Source organism: Heliangelus exortis, chromosome Z (genome assembly GCF_036169615.1).
Source record: "Heliangelus exortis chromosome Z, bHelExo1.hap1, whole genome shotgun sequence".
Lineage (NCBI taxonomy): Eukaryota > Metazoa > Chordata > Aves > Apodiformes > Trochilidae > Heliangelus > Heliangelus exortis.
Window position 1 is genome coordinate 28,797,978 of NC_092454.1, and position 17,987 is coordinate 28,815,964.

The 17,987-nt window shown below is 38.6% G+C and overlaps 2 protein-coding genes and 1 long non-coding RNA gene across 3 annotated transcripts in view; 1 reads left to right on the plus strand and 2 right to left on the minus strand.

Annotated features, from left to right (window-relative positions):
- PAM (peptidylglycine alpha-amidating monooxygenase) overlaps nucleotides 1-17,987 on the minus strand; it is a 457,165-nt gene that overhangs the window by 412,063 nt on the left and 27,115 nt on the right. The gene's annotated exons all lie outside the window — the stretch shown is intronic.
- LOC139789595 (uncharacterized) overlaps nucleotides 1-17,987 on the minus strand; it is a 150,717-nt gene that overhangs the window by 121,300 nt on the left and 11,430 nt on the right. The window lies entirely within an intron of this gene.
- RIOK2 (RIO kinase 2) lies at nucleotides 463-17,784 on the plus strand. Its single transcript, XM_071731243.1, has 10 exons — nucleotides 463-659; nucleotides 1,439-1,577; nucleotides 2,478-2,594; nucleotides 3,557-3,732; nucleotides 5,272-5,360; nucleotides 9,562-9,753; nucleotides 10,169-10,261; nucleotides 11,504-12,037; nucleotides 13,011-13,107; nucleotides 17,548-17,784. The coding sequence occupies exons 1-10, from the start codon at nucleotides 594-596 to the stop codon at nucleotides 17,707-17,709; spliced, it is 1,665 nt and encodes a 554-aa protein (XP_071587344.1). The 5' UTR covers nucleotides 463-593; the 3' UTR covers nucleotides 17,710-17,784.

The window sequence follows — 17,987 nt, forward strand, 5'->3', positions numbered from 1 at the left end:
CAGGCGACAGAGGAAGGAAGCCCGGCCAAGCAACAATAGCTACAGAAAGCTTCCGAAGCATTTCCTAATTCACCGGGCTTTCTCATCCTGACAGGTCCGGAGCGTACCCAGCCGCAGTGGCAGCGAGGGTCGCCGGCCACCCGGAGGGGTGAGCGGGTCGGGTCGGGGTGCGGATCTGCCCCGCTAGGCGCTCCGAGGGCGCAGCAGTGGGAGGGGCTGAGGACTCTTCCTGCCGGGATTGACTCTCCTGGGGGAGTCGGTCTTGGCAGATTCACACGCCAGCAAACTCGCTGAGTCGCAGTGGAAAGAGAGTTCGAGACAGTTCCGGAGCAGAGGCTGGTTCCGTTTCAGTTTTCAGTGGTAAAGACTCCTTGACGAATGGAGCACAGAAAGACTCGGCCGAGGACATAACTGTGTACACCTCTGCCAGGGCCCAAACACGCAGCGAGCTCGGCCCGGAAAGAGCTGAACGTGTCCGCAGCTCTGCGCAGGCGTCCGAGGGGTGCCAGGAGCCTCTCGTACGCGGCCTCGGTGTCCGCTTCTCCGGACTGCGCGGTATCTTCGTCGCGCTGAAGTGAACAGCGTGCTGGGACATGGGGAAGCTCAACGTGGTGATCCTCCGGTACCTCTCCAGGGAGCACTTCAGGGTCCTGACATCGGTGAGCCGCTGGAGGGGCCTGGCCGGGGTGAGGGGAGGAGGAAGAGGCCTGCCGAGCCCAGCCGTGCGCACGGCGTTCGGCGTGGCGGTTCACGTTCAGCTCGGTGGGGCTGGGCAGGTTTCGTGTTGGAATGGGAGACTGGATTGGTTGTAACGCAAATGGCAGAGAAAGAAGGGCTGCTTGGAAGTGGAACCTTGCCTCTGTTCTCTCTCCCTCCGCCGTGTTCCGATTTTCCCATGGTTTTGGATCCAGCCAGGCTCCTCGGAGGGATGCTTGGGATCGGAGGGCAGTTGCTGAGGCTGCCCAGGTTGTAGCCACCCAGTGAGGCACTGTCACCGGTGTCTCCACACCCGCTTGTTGTTCTTGACACCCAGTCTAACGAGGAATGAGCATTTTTTAAAGTGTGGCACGTGCGTGGCTGGTTGAGTGATGGGCACAAGGCTGCACCAGTTGTCATTGACAAGACTGTGTCATTGTACTGGCAGCAGGAGTAATAGTGGAAAGGCAAATTGAGCCATGGCTTTGTAAGTGTGAGTCTCATTTCAGAAATGTAGAACAGCTCCAGAGACTGAAATTTAATAAGCTATTCGTTTTCAGTACTGTAGAAGTGTCAAGACAGAATTATTCAAAAGATAAAGGGTCAGTGATGCATCTTGGAAGGTTTGTTTAAGTCATTAAAAAATAAAGAAAGCATCCATTAGAGGCAACTTTGGTCTCAGACAGGATATGATACCACTTTGTTGTTGAACACAGGGGCTAACAAAACTATTTGCTTCTAGGTGGAAATGGGCATGAAGAACCATGAAATAGTTCCTGCAAGCTTAATTGCTTCCATTGCCAGCCTTAAACATGGAGGCTGTAATAAAATTTTGAGAGAGTTGGTGAAGCACAAACTTCTAGCTTATGAAAGAACAAAAAGTGAGTTTGAATTTTGTGTTGTGTTCTCTTTCATTCTATCCCCAATGTATGGCAGTAGGACTTGCAAAAGTACCACAGCTTGGTATGACCATACAGAACTAGCTAGCCTTACCTTCCTTCTCTCGGACCTACTCTGAGAATATGGATGTGGGCAGCACCAAATATTGCAGCTGCCTACTGAGATGCTGCTGATGAGTTAATGATAAAGATAACGGGCAGAAAAGGCATGAACATTTAACTTTTTTTGTTTCGTAGTCTCTATAAGTCCTGAAAAATGAAAGAATCACCAGTTAAGACAATATTCAAATGCATACAGAAATCAACCCAAATGAGTTGAAGTCATATCATACACAAACGTTAGCAGCCTGCAAAACCCTTGTACATTTTAGCCCCTCAGAAAAAGCTACCAAAGTAGTTTTTATTCCCTGTCATGTGACAAGTAGTAGTTCTTCAGGCCTTTCCCCATATCTTTTTCCTTCTAGTTGCATCTGGCTTTGTAAATATATTGTAGGAGTCTACAGGAAATTCATAACCATTTTGTCTCAGTTATTCAGAGCATTAAGGGTCACTCTAGGACATCACAATAATCTTAGATTCCTCCTGTGTCTTCACTATGTTTGTCCTCCAGTATACTATTTAGGTCTATTTAAAGTACTTCCAGTGCCTCTATTTGAGAGAGGCTAATCAGTCTATATTCTGCCCAGTTGTCAGTTTTTATAAAACTTGCAGAAATTTAAACATCTTGACCATTTTTTAAAATGGGCTGGTTATTAGCCAGTGGATGAAATATGACTTGTGCGTTGTGTGCTTTAAGCTGGAACAAGACTAAATTGAGACTGACTTTAAATGTGATTTATATGTAATGAGGAATGACATGTTTTGCATGTTATTTTTATCTAGCTGTCCAGGGTTATCGGTTAACTAATGCAGGATATGATTACCTTGCTTTGAAAACTCTGTCTTCCCGACAAGTCATAAATTCAGTTGGAAACCAGATGGGTGTTGGCAAAGAATCAGGTAATTAAAAAAACCCCACAAACTACTTTTTTTTACTTTCTTTTTTTTAATTTTTTTTTTTTTAGCAAACACAGGCTTAATATTGCAGATGGTACATTAGAAACTAAGTAATTTTTCCTCCAGATAGTCATATAAGTTACTCTGTCAAACACCAGGATTTATGGGTCACTTGTTGAAATAACTGTGAGGTTTCTGGCTGTATTCAAAGGAGCACTGTTGTACATTCACCACTTTGCCTGATTGTTGGTTCATTACTTAAAAAGGTACTTCACAGGCAGATGCTTTTTGTCTCATGCTTTGTGAAGCATTTAACAAAACCATTTTAGCAAAAAAGATAATTTTAGCTTTTTCATCCCACTGAATAGTAAGATAATAAAGTAATACAGGCTTAGAACTATTGGAGTAGTATCTTGGTTCCTTCTATGGTCATGTAGGTGGTAGTTTGACAGAGCACATAAATAATGTAATTGAAGAATGGGAAGAGAATGAATTTGGAACAAATGGTAGCAATGGAACAGGCTGCTTGTTAACATTGTTTAAATTATGAGGCTGATCTCTTGGATTGTCTGTCCACTCAGCAGAAAGAAGGTGGCTCTTACAGAGTGTAATTAAGAACACCAGCATCTGCCCTAGATTTCTCTCATGGATAGTTTAGATTTATTTGCTGTGCAGATAGCCTGAGTGTCTTAACCTGAATACTGGAATCTTAAGATCTACTCTGTGTTTGAGAATACATCAATATTTCTTGTAATTGAGTATCATGATCTCTTTAACAATAATTTCTTTTTGTTCAGACTTCTGATTTAAAATAGGTGAGTTTAGTTTAGTAGAACTCTAGAAATAGTAACTGTGAGAAATAAAGTAACAATTTTGAGAAATCAAGTAACACTGCACTTTTTCCATCAGATACTAGCTTGTCAGATATAATTTGTTTCTTGGATCTATGTAATTGTGTCTTCTAGATATTTATATTGTTGCAAATGAAGAGGAGCAGCAGTTTGCCTTGAAATTCCATAGGCTTGGAAGAACTTCCTTTCGCAGTCTGAAAAATAAACGAGACTACCACAAGCACAGGCATAAAATGTCATGGCTCTATTTGTCCCGGCTAGCAGCAATGAAGGAGTTTGCCTATATGAAGGTAAGTAAGTGGCCATTCCCACAATACCACAATACATTCCCAGCAACGATGGAACAGACTGAAACACTTCTCAGACTGTCTTGATCAGTTCATATTTGCAGTGCTGGTATGGTTTACATTTGTTTTTTGTTTGTTTGCTTTTTTTTAACTGCTCGACTTAAAGTATACATTTCAGAGAATGTCAATTATATATGGTTTGTATACTTCCCAGTTACAAAACTAAGCTTTGCCATGGAAATCTCGTAGCACAAAAGCAGGTGTCATTAGAGAATTTCAAATGAATTTTGACATTTATGGATAAGTAATTTATCTATCACCATATCTGCTATTTTTCTTTTAAAATACATTGCATAAGCTTGCAAAACCACCTCCAAAAGTAAGGAAATGTTACAGATACTTGTCAGAGTTATTCTTTTTGTTGTTCTTGTTCAACTGTCACTTTTAAAAATTAATAATTTTTTAAATTTACCATGTTTTCAGTTGTTGCTGTGCCATTTAGTGAAATCTTTTAGTCCAGACTGGCGTTCTGATGTGAAAAGGCCGACTTTGTTCTCTACTGTGGAAAAAGTTTTAATTTCTAAGCATATATCATTTCTGTCAGAGCTGCAGATTTTTTTGCCTGCTTTAAAAAAAATGCAGATGTTATACAGTGCTTGAAAGCTGATTTACATTCAATATTATTTCCCTGTGGCCTCCACACAAAGAGGGAGAATTAGTGTCATAATCTAAAACCTGTACATTGGTCAAGTCAGTGCAATTGGTAGAGCATTCTGTGGTCAGAACATGTGGGAGTGTAATCGTGGGGGTCAGTTTCCCCTTGAAAGAACTGGGGGAGGATTAACTGTATGCTGAAAAGTGATAGTAGCATATTATTTATGTAACAAAAGCTATACTTATGTTGCTTTAACTTAGAATTTGGAAAAATCCTCTGGTAACAAGAGAGTGAGTATAAAGAATGAACCCATAAGGTAATTGATCAAATGAATGACTATATTTGCATAGAAAAGTTAAAGGGAAGAGCTTCAAAATGTTATGATCTACCTTTGGATAATTTTTAATGTGATGTAATGCTGACTGTTAATGTTTAAGAATGGAGTTTTGTCTTACAGCATCTGTGTATGGAGCCAGGCAGAACTTGGCAGCAGCTTATGGTGGAGTTTTTTTCCTAATGCCTGACATCCTTATTATCTGTTACCTGGTTTTGATTATTTAGGCTGACAGTCAAGATACAATTCCACCATTTTTCCATTCTGTTGTGGTTTTATTCCAAATGCACAACAGTTGAGTTGTAGACAATATGCTCAGTGTGCCTAGTGTCTAATCTTAAGAATTTTATTTGTCTTTGCAGAGAAAGTTGAAATTACTATTATGTTGTCTCCATTCTTAAGCAAGTGATTTGTTGTTCCCACTTAGCAGTTGCGGAATGTGTGCTGCTTTCACAGTAATATTTATTGTTTATCTTGGGGAGAATTTTTTCAAGAAATGCAATGTTTACTTAACTATTTATCTTTAATTTTTCAATGTGTTGTCTATTTCTAGGCTTTGCATGACAGGAAATTTCCTGTTCCAAAACCTGTAGACTACAACAGGCATGCAGTTGTTATGGAACTTATTGATGGCTATCCTTTGTAAGTACTGAAGTTTGAACTCTGTTATAGAAACCTTAACAATGTTAGGTTCAGTGCTAGGAGTTTTCCTTGTCTTGTGAATCCTGACTTCATCATGCTGGATATTGTTTTCTAGCCCACACTCAGTAGCATTCTACTTAGTTACAGGCATGCTTCTCTTATCTCTTTAATCAGAGAAATTGAGTTTTTTATTAGTCAAAAAACCTAAATAGGAATAGACCAGATTTAGTAATAAGTAAGGATTATATCAAAAGACCACTGTGGCACAGGTTAGCACTGTGACTGTTTCCTACACAAAAATTGCGTATTCTGTATATTATTGGATATATGCAATATTGAATATTTTATCTTTCACATTGTGTACTCCAGTTCATGATCCTTGCTCTGGTAATTCAGGTTAGATTATGATTCACCATTTTAGAACATCTTCTGTCTTTACATAGGATGCCATACGTAATCCGGCGTTGCTTCTTCAAGCAAGATAACTTTGCTTGCACTGTTCAGCATCTATAAGCACTAAATGTCGTTGAAGTTTGTCCATGAAGGGATGGTTTGTTTTGTTTGCAGAGCATAATTCAGGAGGCCCCTATAAATGTTACAAAGTAGAAAAACCTGGATTTCTGTCCAGAGATTTAAAGTGGTCTAAAACAAAAACTGGTCTAGAACAGATCAGTCCATGCTCTTGTGTAGTAATCAAGATATAAAGTGGGCAGTTTAATCAAATTAATCTCAAAGTACAACAGTTTTAGTGTAACATGGAAGAGACTTCATTTTATTGTCTCCCTGCCTTCAGCTTTTAAATAATTCCATATCCATCATCTTCCAAGTTCCACTTGGACATCTGCAGTGGAGGTTTACTGTTCTCTCTGTTTTCTGATTTTGACCTGAAAGATACAAGTAGTGGATGAGCGTTGTTTCAAATATGCCAAGTTCAAAAGGTCTCTGCATAGTTGAGGTTAGAAGAGACTTCTGGCAGTCGTCTGGTACAAACTACCTGCTCAAGCAGTGCCACCTAGAGCCTGATGCTAGTTTTTCTGTTGTCCATTGCCTGAGTTGAAAAATTAGTGTAGGGTTGATGAAATGGTAAACAATTCTTTGATAAGTACAGGGTTATCCAAAGTTCCAACTAAATTTTTCCCTGTCTACCTGCTTTACTTCATATCTCAAAGAATCCCAGGTTGGCTGATGTTAGAAAGGACTTCTGGAGGTTCAACCTCCCTGCTTGAGCAGAGCATGCCCAGAGCTGTGTGTCTAGGACTGTGTCCAGATGGCTTTTGAATATCTCAAGAAGGGAGGCTGCACTCTCCAGCTCTTAGCCTTTTCACGTAGGACAGGTGCTCCTATTCCTTAATCATCCTTGTGATCTTTTTTCTGGACTCTTCCCAGAATTCCCATGTCTCTTCTGTACTGAGAATGCCAGAATTAAACACAGTACTCCACAGGTATGTCCTCATTAGTGTTGAGGAAAGAGGAAGGTTCACCTCCCTCGACCTGCTGGCAATGCTTTGTCTAATGTAGCCTAGGATATCATTATCCTTTCTTGCATCTAGGGCACATTGCTGTCTCTTACTTAATTTGGTGTTCACCAGGACCTGCAGATTCTTTTCTGCCAAGCAGCTTTCCAGCTGGGTGGCACCTGATGTGTGCTAATGAGTATTTCTCACCAGGTCAGGGACTTTGCAATGCTCATTATACTTCAGGAGGTACATGCTTGTTCCTTCAGTTTATTGAGGTCCCTCTGGATGGCAGCACAACCTTCTGGCATATCAGCTGCTCCTAGACTGGTGTCCTTTTCAAGCTTTGCCTCATCATCCAGCTCATTAATAAAGATGTTAAACAGGACTGGCACCATTTTGGACCACTGAAGTACACTGATAGTCACTGACCTCCAGCTAGACTTTGTGCCTGGCTATTCAGGCAGGTTTTAATCCACCTCACTATCTGTACATCCAGACAAGTACATCAACAGCTTTTCCATGAGAGTCTTATGGGAGACTGTATGAAAGCCTTACTGAGTGCTAGCCAGATAATATCCACTGTTCTCCTCACATCTAACAGGCTGGTCGCTTCCTCACGGAAGTTTATCAAGTTGGCTGAGCATGACTGCCGCTTGATGAAGTTGACTATTTTGTATGATTTTAATGTGCCCGACAGTGGTTTCCAGGGTTAGAAGCTCCATCACCTTCCCAGGGCTCAAGGTGAAGCTAGTAAGCCTATAGTTCCCTGGATTCTCCTTTTTGGCCTTCTTCAAGATGAAAGTGATGTTTTCATTTCTCCAGTCTTCAGGTGCTTCTCCCAGTCACCACGTTTGATCAACATTCATCAATAGGGCCTTGCAGTCACACATGCCAGCTTCCTCAGCATTTGGATACATATCATCAGGGTCCATGGACTACTGTATGTCCAGTTTGCTTAGGTATTGCTTGAACTGGTACTCTTCCACTATGGATACATATTCCTTGCTCCAGCCCTTTCTCCTTGTCTTTGGGACCTGTTGTGGTTTGAGCCTGGCTAATAACAAAGGACCACATGGCTGCTCACTCCCCCTCTTCTGTTACAGGGTGGTAAGGAGGAAGTCCATCTAAAACCTTGTGGCTCAAGACAAGGACTGTGAGGCTTTTACTCACCAATTACAGTAATGGGCAAAACAGACAACTTGGGGAATAAATCAGTTTAATTTATCACTAATCAAATCAGAACAGGGCGAAGAGAAAACACAAGCCAGAGCTTAAATACTTTTCCCCCACCCCTCCCTTCTTACTGAGCCCAAATTACATTCTTCAGGATGTCTCTACCTTCCTCTCCCCTTGTGGCATGGAGGGACAGGGAGTGGGGTGTACAGTCTGGACATCACAGGTTTTTTTCTGCTTCTCCTTCCTCCTCAGGGAGAAGGATTTCTTGCAGACTTCCCTGACTCCAAGGTGGGTTTCCTCTCATGGGAGAAAGTACTTCATGAACCCCTCTAACATGAGTCCCTCCCACAGGGCACAGTCCCTGAGGAGCAAATTGCTCCAGGTCCAGCAGCCCATAGAGCCATGGGCTATTTCACGCACAGTCACATCCACAACATCTGCTCCACCATTCTCCTTCAGGATTGTTCCTTCATGGGTTTCATGGGACAGCAACCTCATCACAGGATGTAGTGAAAAATATCTGTTCAGGCACCTTTTCCCTCTCCTTCCTCACCAACTTTGGTCACCTCTGGTGTTTTTCTCTCTCTTCTGGTGGTCTCTCTCTCTCTCTCTCTCCTGGTATTTCTTGATCTTCTTCCCCTTTTCTCTGCCCTGCTTTTAATCATGAGGTGTCTGCTATTCTTGAATGTGTTAATTGCAGAGGTGCACATCATTTGTATCCCTAGTGGCCTGAGTTGGAACTGGACATTTTGGAGCCAGGAGAGCTTTCAGAAGCTGCTTATAGGAGCCACCCATTGGGCTCCTTCCCCACTACCCAAAACCAGCACTGCATCAACCCAGAACAGGACCTGAGATTCTTCTCTCAGAAGATACTAGTTAACATGACTTTCAATGAGCAAGTGGGACATTTTATGATACACACATGTGGCTATGAGAAGTGTCACCAGTTAATCAGTGTGCAACAGGAGTGTGTTACAGAGCACCTACGCTTGTGTTGTTGTTCTTTTGTATTGTGCAGTGATCCATACTCCAGTGCTGCCTTCAGACTGGAATGCATCACGTAGTAACTGAAATGCAGACCACTTCTTGACAGTTTACAGTACAATAGGAGCCCTTTTACTTGCTTTCTTTTTAAAGAGATGATTCATATTTTGCCTGTTAGGTATTGAGCATTTGAATTTGAATACAGGAAGTTCCTGCTGAGACCATAATACTGTCTAAAACAGGAAAGATTTACTAATGCATTATTTAAATACTGCATTTTGACACTGATGCCTGATGTTAAACAATGAGCATAAGTTGAAATGAGATTCAGACCAGATTTAAGGTAAATTCTCTCCTATATAGGACAGTAAGGCCATGGCACAGGGTGCCTGGGAGGCTTTTTCAGGCCCAAACTAGACAAAGCCCTGAGCAATTTGGTCTGTCTCAGCGTTGAGTCAGTTTTGAGGAAGGTATTGGACTGGAGCCGTGAGGGCTGTTTTAACTTGAATTACCCTGTTACTCAGTCAGATGCATTTGGTACACTTTATATTTTAAAATTAAGAATATTTTATTTAACTTTTCAGGTGCCAGGTGCGTCAAATTAAAGATCCTGCTTCTGTCTACAGTGAATTAATGGATCTAATTGTAAAACTTGCCAATCATGGTTTGATTCATGGTGATTTCAATGAATTCAATCTCATATTGGATAATGATGACCATGTCACAATGATTGATTTCCCTCAGATGGTATCAACATCACATACAAACGCTGAATGGTAGGTACATGTTTAAAGATTTTTCCCAAGTAAATCTGACAAGTGCTGATAAAAGCAAATGGTCAGCTGTGACTTGCTTCAATAAGCCTGTTTCTGACTCTTTTTCTACCATTGTTGTCATGCAGCACAAGTGATGTTCAAAACGTAGTTTGATTTGTAAATAAATAGAGATATCTCTCTTAGAATAAATGTGGTTTAAGATAAATTGCTTCTCAGAGAGAATAATGTTCAGTTAAGAAATGCTTACAGTTAAGCTGCATGCAGTTTGTCTCCCTTGCCTTTTCTCTTGGAATCATTAATAGAAATAATTTTCAAATAAAATCAGTGAAAGATAAGAAATACAGGGGTAAAAGTTTATCATTGCAATAGATGCCATTAATTGATTTTGTGTTTGTCAAATTATGCATTTTTACAGGTATTTTGACAGAGATGTTAACTGTATTAAGGAGTTCTTTAAGAAACGCTTCAACTATGAGAGTGAGCTCTTCCCAACATTCAAAGACATAAGGTAGAAACTGCCAGACAAATACGAATTCTGTTCAGGGTATCTGTGTTGGTTTTGTGATTCAAATGGATGTGTGTGAGAGATGCATGTAGAGGAAATAGAAACTAGGCCCAGCGGTGCAGTATAAATTATATTTTTGTCATTCCTATTACATTTTCTTTAACTGTAGTTAGTGTAAGCAGTTTCCAGAAGCTAACATGTGCTGTAAAATCTGCTGCTGCTTCTCTCTTGTTCTTTCTCCATGCAGTTAAGGAAGAGAGGTTAATCCAGATGGTAAATATCTAGGAAATGTTAACAGTGCTGTAGAAGCAAGTTCAACATCTGGATAGATATGAGCCAGCAGTGTGCTCAGTGGGCCAAGGCAGCCCATTGCATCCTCGCCTGTGTCAGAAATAGTGTGGCCAGCAGGAGAAGGGAAGTGATCGTGCCAATGTACTCAGCACTTGTGTTGCTGCATCTGGAGTAATGTGTTTGGTTCTGGGCTCTTCACTACAAGAAAGACATTAAGTTGCTGGAGTGAGTTCAGAGAGGGTAGCCAAGCTGGTAAAGGGTCTGGAGATCAAGTCCTGTGAGAAGAGGCTGAGGGAAATGGGATTGTTTGGTTTGGAGAAGAGGAAGTTGAGGTCAAACCTTTTTTTTTCTTTTTGGTTGACAGTTGAATATGGTGATCTTAGTGCTCTTCTCCAACAATGACAATTCTGTGATTCTGTGATAAATATGGTGACTGCCTCTTCTAACATCATTATGTTCAAAGTTTTCTTCCTAATTTCTTTTGGCCATTTTGAAAAGTAAAGTTACTTTTCACTTACTTCAAGGCTGAAGCTGTTGCAATGAGAGGATTTTTATCTCATTCTGAGTGCTTTTCCAAAGGGGTATAACACTTGACTACTCTTCGTGTCAATATACCTTTTTTAATTCTAGTTGCTTAAACATGATTTGAAATTAAAGCCGAATTGTATTTCTTCTAAAATAAAATAGTTTCCTATAAGTAAATAAACAACTAAATGCTGGCTATGGAGATGGAAACATCTTCTGTAGAAGTCTGCTCTCTCAGGTTATACTCTGTTAAAACTTTACCTAAAGTTCAGCACTATCATGTGGTGTTCTCTGTATTTCAGTAGAGTCTGTTCTCTTTGTTAATAGTATGGGTGATTATAGTCTAGTCTTTTTAATCCAAAATGTAGTCTATTGGTAGCTTCATGATTTGGCATATTAAAAGTAAACGTAATTTTACTTCTTTCACAGGAGAGAGTGTTCTCTTGATAGAGAGATTGCTGCCAGTGGCTACACAAAAGAAATGCAGGAAGACGTTGAACTGCTTTATTCACCGTGTTCAGATGAGGATGATAATGAAGCAGACGTATCAGAATTTGTAGAAGATGCTGAGAGTGAGCTCCACTTCATCAAAGATAAAGAAAACATTGCAGAGTTCATGCATGACATTGGTGATTTCTCTGAGAGCAGACCCTGTAATGACTTTATGTATAACACTGAAGAGGCTGATACAGATGAAAGTGGTGAAAATACACAAGGGTTGAATATGTCAAAGTTGAGTTCAGCCTTAGAAGAAGTTGAAGGGCAGGCTGTGCTTTGGAAGTCCGATGAAGATGCAGAGAATTCTGGAACTGCTTTTCTTGAGGGCAAAAACATCACTGAAAATGCTGCTGAAACTGAAAATCAGGCAGGTCAAGGAGCATGCTGTAGTAATAAGGAGAATGAAGAAAATTTCCCTGATCTGATTGACTTGTCAAGTTTAAATGAGAAATTCAGGCAGTACAGGTAATAATTCATAATTACTATCTAGGAGTGCGGTTTCCTCCTCCTAGTAAATGTTAATCTTTTAGGCAGCACAGGAAAGATTACTCTTCATCTACCCTTGTTTAAACTGAAGACCAAAAATTCAATTTATTTTTAAAACTTTGAAGTGAGTATCTTGTCTAGTCGTCTTGTGATAGGTAAGCTGTTGATTGGTACTACACAATGTTTTTTATGTAATTCGTGACAGAGAGTTGTCCAGCTCTGTAGTAGTATCCAATGAGAGAATAGGTCTTGGATGTTATTTATAGACCAAGCTATTTCCTGTGGGTTTTTCTTTTTTTTTTCCTTTATTTCAGTTAATATTGGTAGTGAAAGAGTTCTAGATTAAGTTCTGCTTCTAAATAACTCTTACGAATAAGTTTGTAATTTGAATGCTCTGTCTCAAAGTTAGATTATTCTGCTGCTTGCTCAACTGAAGTTAGCAAGAACAAGCTCCTTGAAATATATTGTTATAATATACTGTACTGTGTGCTATTCTAACTTTCAGTTCCTTTCCTGACATACTTAGAAATTCCTGCTTACCTTTAAGATAGACTCTCCTATCTGAAATTCTAAATCTGAGTTTGTCAGCCCACAAAGTAGCTGGTTGCATATACCAAGTTTACAATCCTCGTAATTTGCCTTTACTTTTTAGTGAAATCTCTTGTCAAGACATTGTGCAGAACGTGAACCTTTTTATTTTAGTGTTCTCAAGCTTCTTTTTATGTGCTTGGTATGCACGTGCAACAAATTATTTCCATAAAATGCCCCAGTTGAACAACTAGCATAAATACTGAAAATGTAAAAGTTCTGTAGTGCTTGTATGTTCTGGTTGGAGTTTTTAGTTTATAGCTCAAAAAGTTGATACTAAAACATAATGCTAGGATGTTGTAGAAGGACATAGGATAAAGACAAAGGATGCTTGTGGAATAAAATATTGATTTATGTATTCTAGAAATGAAGAGGGGATCATTCATATTGCTGAGCACAGAAGAAGGACAAAAAGTATCACATCTGTTAGAAGTACTGAGACCTGTTCAACCATTCCAGCGGTAAATACGTTATTATTTAGTTTACTCTTGGATAATGTTAAATTGCATGTACCTGTTATTATATATTTGTAAAAATTATGTAGCATTTACTGTGTTCAAAAACACCATTATCATATGCCTCTCTGGTTTGCATTTTTGTGCCCACAGAAAAATAGGACTGATACTTCTGTAATTCTTTACAGGGAATCATTTCCAGCACTTTTCTTCATATATTGCTCTTTGCACTTTCACAAAAGCTCTACATCAGCGTTAACAACTCTCATTTAGCCACAAACAGGCTACTGTATGTTACTGCAGGTTAGGATACTAACATCTAATCAGTTCATTTCTGTTGCTATCCACAATTACTATTTTTTTTTATTTTAAAAGTAGGCGCTCAAGACAAGATTTAATTTGGCCTTTTCCACCTGCTGTCTTAGAGATTTCTTCACTCTTTTCTGAAACATTTATATGAACTCGTTTCAGTAGTTATTTTTTGGCAATATTATTTGACTTTCTGCATTACATAAATCAAATGATTTTACATCAGAAAGTACTGTCTTTTTCTTCAACCCCACAGTATGCACTAGTTAATGTGGCTACATCTGTCACTTTTCCTAAAGCGAATTTTAAATTTAAAGGGGAAAAAGTCCAATGTTCTTTGTTACTTATAAAGTATTCTTGTACAGTGCAGTACAAAACGTCTTCCAGCTGATCCATGGAGTATTTTTTAAATTAGGTCAGACTACATACCTGCCATTGTAACTATAGGCATCTATGTTCATTCTCGTTTTCATTTACAGTTAGGAGTAGAAGCTCTGAAAAATCTATTTTGGGGAACACATTGGTGTAGTTTTTTCTCTTTCATGACTTATACTAGAGGTAAATAGGCACTTTTTCAACTTGTGTCTTTTCAAAGCATTTCTATTGGCTAATTAGGGTATTCATTCTAGAAATACTACATCTGAAATTTCTAGTGCTAGAACAAGTGCTGGGTTGTTTTTTGTTGGTTTTTTTTTTTTCCTTGGCTGTTTCTGTTTGTTTGTTTTTTAAACTTGATCTTCCTCATTTGCAGTCTTTTCAGTCTGCTACTTACTACTTTAGTACTTTTCTAATAAAGGCTTTGCTACTCTTCTACTAAGTGATGTGTTGTTCTGTGAAGTGGCTCTGTTTTACTCAGGGTTCCTGTCAGTGGCTATAATATTAATGGAATAGTTGGCTACTTTACACTTCCATGTTTGGATTTTATGTTTTTTAAGCTAAGTGTTTTAAAGATACATCAATAGTCAATAAAGTTACACGTGCAGATAAATGTTAAGGAACAGCGTATTTGCATCATGTCCAAGACATTTTTTACAGGACTTCATGTGAGGAAAAAACAGCTTTGGTCTTATTCATCACAGTTCTTTTTTTAGGGGATGATACTGTATCTTCTTAAGGGATTAGGTTTAAACTATGGCATGAGGTTAATAAGAGCAAGAATCACCTACCAGGAATTCCCTAGCATCTTGTCCCTGCAATGTTTGTTTGGTTTTTGTTTGTTTGTCTACTTTTGTTTGTTTTTTGTTTTTAACTTTTTGTGCAGCATGAAAAATAATTTTAATTATTCCTATAAAGGAAATTACTTCAAATTGTACTCCTGTACACCATGTGATGGTAGTAGTTACTATGTAGCTGTAGAGTAGTTTTGTGTTTAGTAGATGTATTTTTATTCTATAGGCAGATACATAAAATGTGCTAAAAATATGTAAATTGCATGTACATACCTAATTTTCTGTTCTGAAAGAAGGATAAAAGCACTTTAACAGTTCGATAAGAATTTTTTTTCTGCATCCATTTACCTTGCATAATACTTTATTTTACACGCTTTTATGCTGAATAAAATTATGTTTGTGCCCATTGCTGAATGCTGTTTTAGGTGTTAGAGCCGAAGAAGCAGTATTTCTAACATAAGAAAGTAATTACAGAACTAAAAATGCAAAGTAGTGGCACTGAAGTAAGATCCACAGTGCTGCTTAGAGCTGATGCCTGTATATTTGTTGAATATGCAGCTTCGTTTCTGTTTTATGGAGAAAACATTAAAATATAAGCAGATTTAATCACACAATCTAAATTCATATCAGTATATATAAGCTTGGAGACTATGCCAAAAAAAAAAATGAATTTTTGAAAATTAGCTATGCCACTCGAAGTAGAGTAACTTACTGTGTTTGCACAAATCTTTATTTGCATTGATGTAATTTATTAGAGGAAATAATGTGAAAATCAAAAAATTATATAATGATGTGTAAATCTGTGCGCTCTGAAGTATTTCTCAGTACTTGCGTACATTTAGGTTATGATGATGGCAAATCTAGTGTTTCCACCACACAATTGCTTTGATGGAGCAATAAAATTTGGTAAATTTATATTATTATTACATGTCAAAGACTTTTGGTGTACATCTTAATAAATTTCTTCCAGCAGGTTTTGTATAAATTGTGAAGGAAGTAATCTGTCCTGGAGCACAATGAAATAAGTAGAAAAGCCTTCCTTCAGAGTTCTGCCCATAGAAAATAGAGAATAACAGGTGCTTCACTGGCAAAAGTAAAACATCACTACAACAGTTTTAGTTACAATAATTTTTTCTGCAGGAATATTTTTAAAGATAATATCTTTTAAGTTATATTTAAAAAAAACTCGTGGTTGAATACTGAATGCTACCAAGTACCCAAGGAAAGAAGGACACGTGACATGCAACTCTTTTTGTTTTAATTCCCATTTTGACAGTCAGCCTGCATGCAACACAAATTAGGTGGCCCCCTAATTATTACAGGATTTGTGATGAAATCAATGTTGAGTAATTGGATTAACTGACAACCTGGTATTTTGTTACCTTAGGTGTATGAGTCACAGCCATTTTTAAAGAGCATAACTTGCCAAAACTACACTCCCTACCAATTTACTACTTCATATGCTACAGTGAAGCCGATAGTACAATCTATAATGCACAACAAGGCTGCTGAAATTGGGCTACATGTAAAGGAGGTGTAATAAGATGGATACCATGCCCAAGTATTTGGACAGCAATAGATATTTTATTTTGGGCAGATTTTCTCCTTGATATGATTTTTCAATACAGTATTAATTAGAATAAAACTAAGTCACTCCTGTTGGGTTTCCAACAAGATATGATACCTTCATTATGAAATAGTTAAAAAAGATGGAAATAATTTTCTTTCTCTTTTTCTTCGAATGCAAGATATGCAAGTATGCACACATTGCAGCAGCTTGAGATGGTATGATTTTCCAAATGATAAAATCACTGCCACAATCTACTAAGTCATGGCTTAATTTCTGTTATGGATAGCTATTGCTGTCATAATGAAGAGCAGAATTCAGGATGAAAACACAGATGTAAATAACAGATGAAATTTCATAAGACTATTGTATTTTTATGGAAATAACATATGGAAATAACAGTTTCAGTACTGTTGCTATAGAGGCAGAGGTGGTCCTCACCTTGTGAATTGTAAGAGGAAAGTCCCGCACAACTGGGGAAAACTGGAGAAGGAATTGTAAATCACTTCTGACTGCCCCTCTTTTTTAACCACACTTCTGGTAAAAAGCTGTTTCTTTCCCTTAGTCTTGTACTCTTTGTAATCCAAACTTTAGAAATCATCCAAAAAAAAAAAAGTCACAAACCAATAATTACTGGAGGATGTGAAATGTTCTAAACATTTCTTTTTAAATTTAAGACATTTGTCAAATGTCTTCAAGCGTCTAATATTGTCAGCTGTCACATTTTCATGGCAGGCATGTGTTTTGCACAGTGAGGTGCTTGGTCCTCTGTCATCCTGTAAGAAAGACACTTAGAGTCTGTAAAGTATGATATAAAATGCTATCTATTAGAGATGAAACTATCAGAAGGGAATTGCAGGGATAATCCCATGCCCCTTTAGATCTTGTGAGCCCCTTTAGATGTTGTAGCATTGAACAGGATTCCAACAGACATTCATCTTTCTATGCAGGCCTTGTTCATAACAGAGAAACTCTTTTTTTCAGTCAGTCAAGCTATTTTATTAATTTCTTATAAGGAAACAACTGTGTTTGACATTGCTGTGATTGAGCTGAACTGATGTTCAGATGAGAACTTGTTGCTGCACTTCTAGATAAAGGTAGGGCCACACAGGGGGCCTCATGGCCAGTACTGAGCAGGAGCTGGGAGCCTGCTGCCAGTGGATTTGTGCAACACAATATGTGCCTGCAGAGAACCCTGTGCAGCCAGGTGGGTGAAACACAGCACAGGCCTGTAACTGGTGTTAACTTTCTAGCTAACTTTTACTACCTTCTTCATGTATGGAGGTCTGCTCAGGATCCTGCATGTCCATGTTGATACTTAAAGTAGACTATTGTGCCCTGTCTTAGCATGAAATTATCTTCAAAAGGGTCTGATAATGATTTGTTTGGGTTTTTTTGTAGGAACTGGTGAAACAGAAAATAAAACATCAACTGACCAAACAGGAGAAATTTGCTCTAAGAAGGCGGCTGCAAAAAGGAGAGGCAAATATTTATACTAAGCAGCGTAGAGAAAATATGCACAACATTAAATCAAGTTTGGATGCTGCTAGTTTCTGGGGATAATTTGTTAAAAAATGAGAACTTATAATGTATAAAGATGAAATAACTGTGCTAATAAACATCAATCATTTTACATAATGTATCAATCTCTTCTATGCAACCAGGGTTTTCTTCTGGAAGTTAAAGCTCATTTTGTATCCTTTGATTTTCTTTGTGGGATTTTGCTTTGTGTTTCTGGTTAAAAGCACTGACTTTAGTACCAGCTGTGATCATTTAACTACAAAATTTCCAGCACTATCTTGTTGGAAATCAATTGTACTGTGTTTATTTAAATTAGGAAT

What these genes read in the sequence shown, in the direction of transcription:
- RIOK2 (XM_071731243.1), top strand. Translation starts at nt 594, where the DNA reads ATGGGGAAGCTCAACGTGGTGATCCTCCGGTACCTCTCCAGGGAGCAC. An exon ending in AGCTTATGAAAGAACAAAAA is followed by an intron (nt 1,578 to 2,477) that starts GTGAGTTTGAAT and finishes ATTTTTATCTAG; the next exon opens with CTGTCCAGGGTTATCGGTTA. An exon ending in TCACATACAAACGCTGAATG is followed by an intron (nt 9,754 to 10,168) that starts GTAGGTACATGT and finishes GCATTTTTACAG; the next exon opens with GTATTTTGACAGAGATGTTA.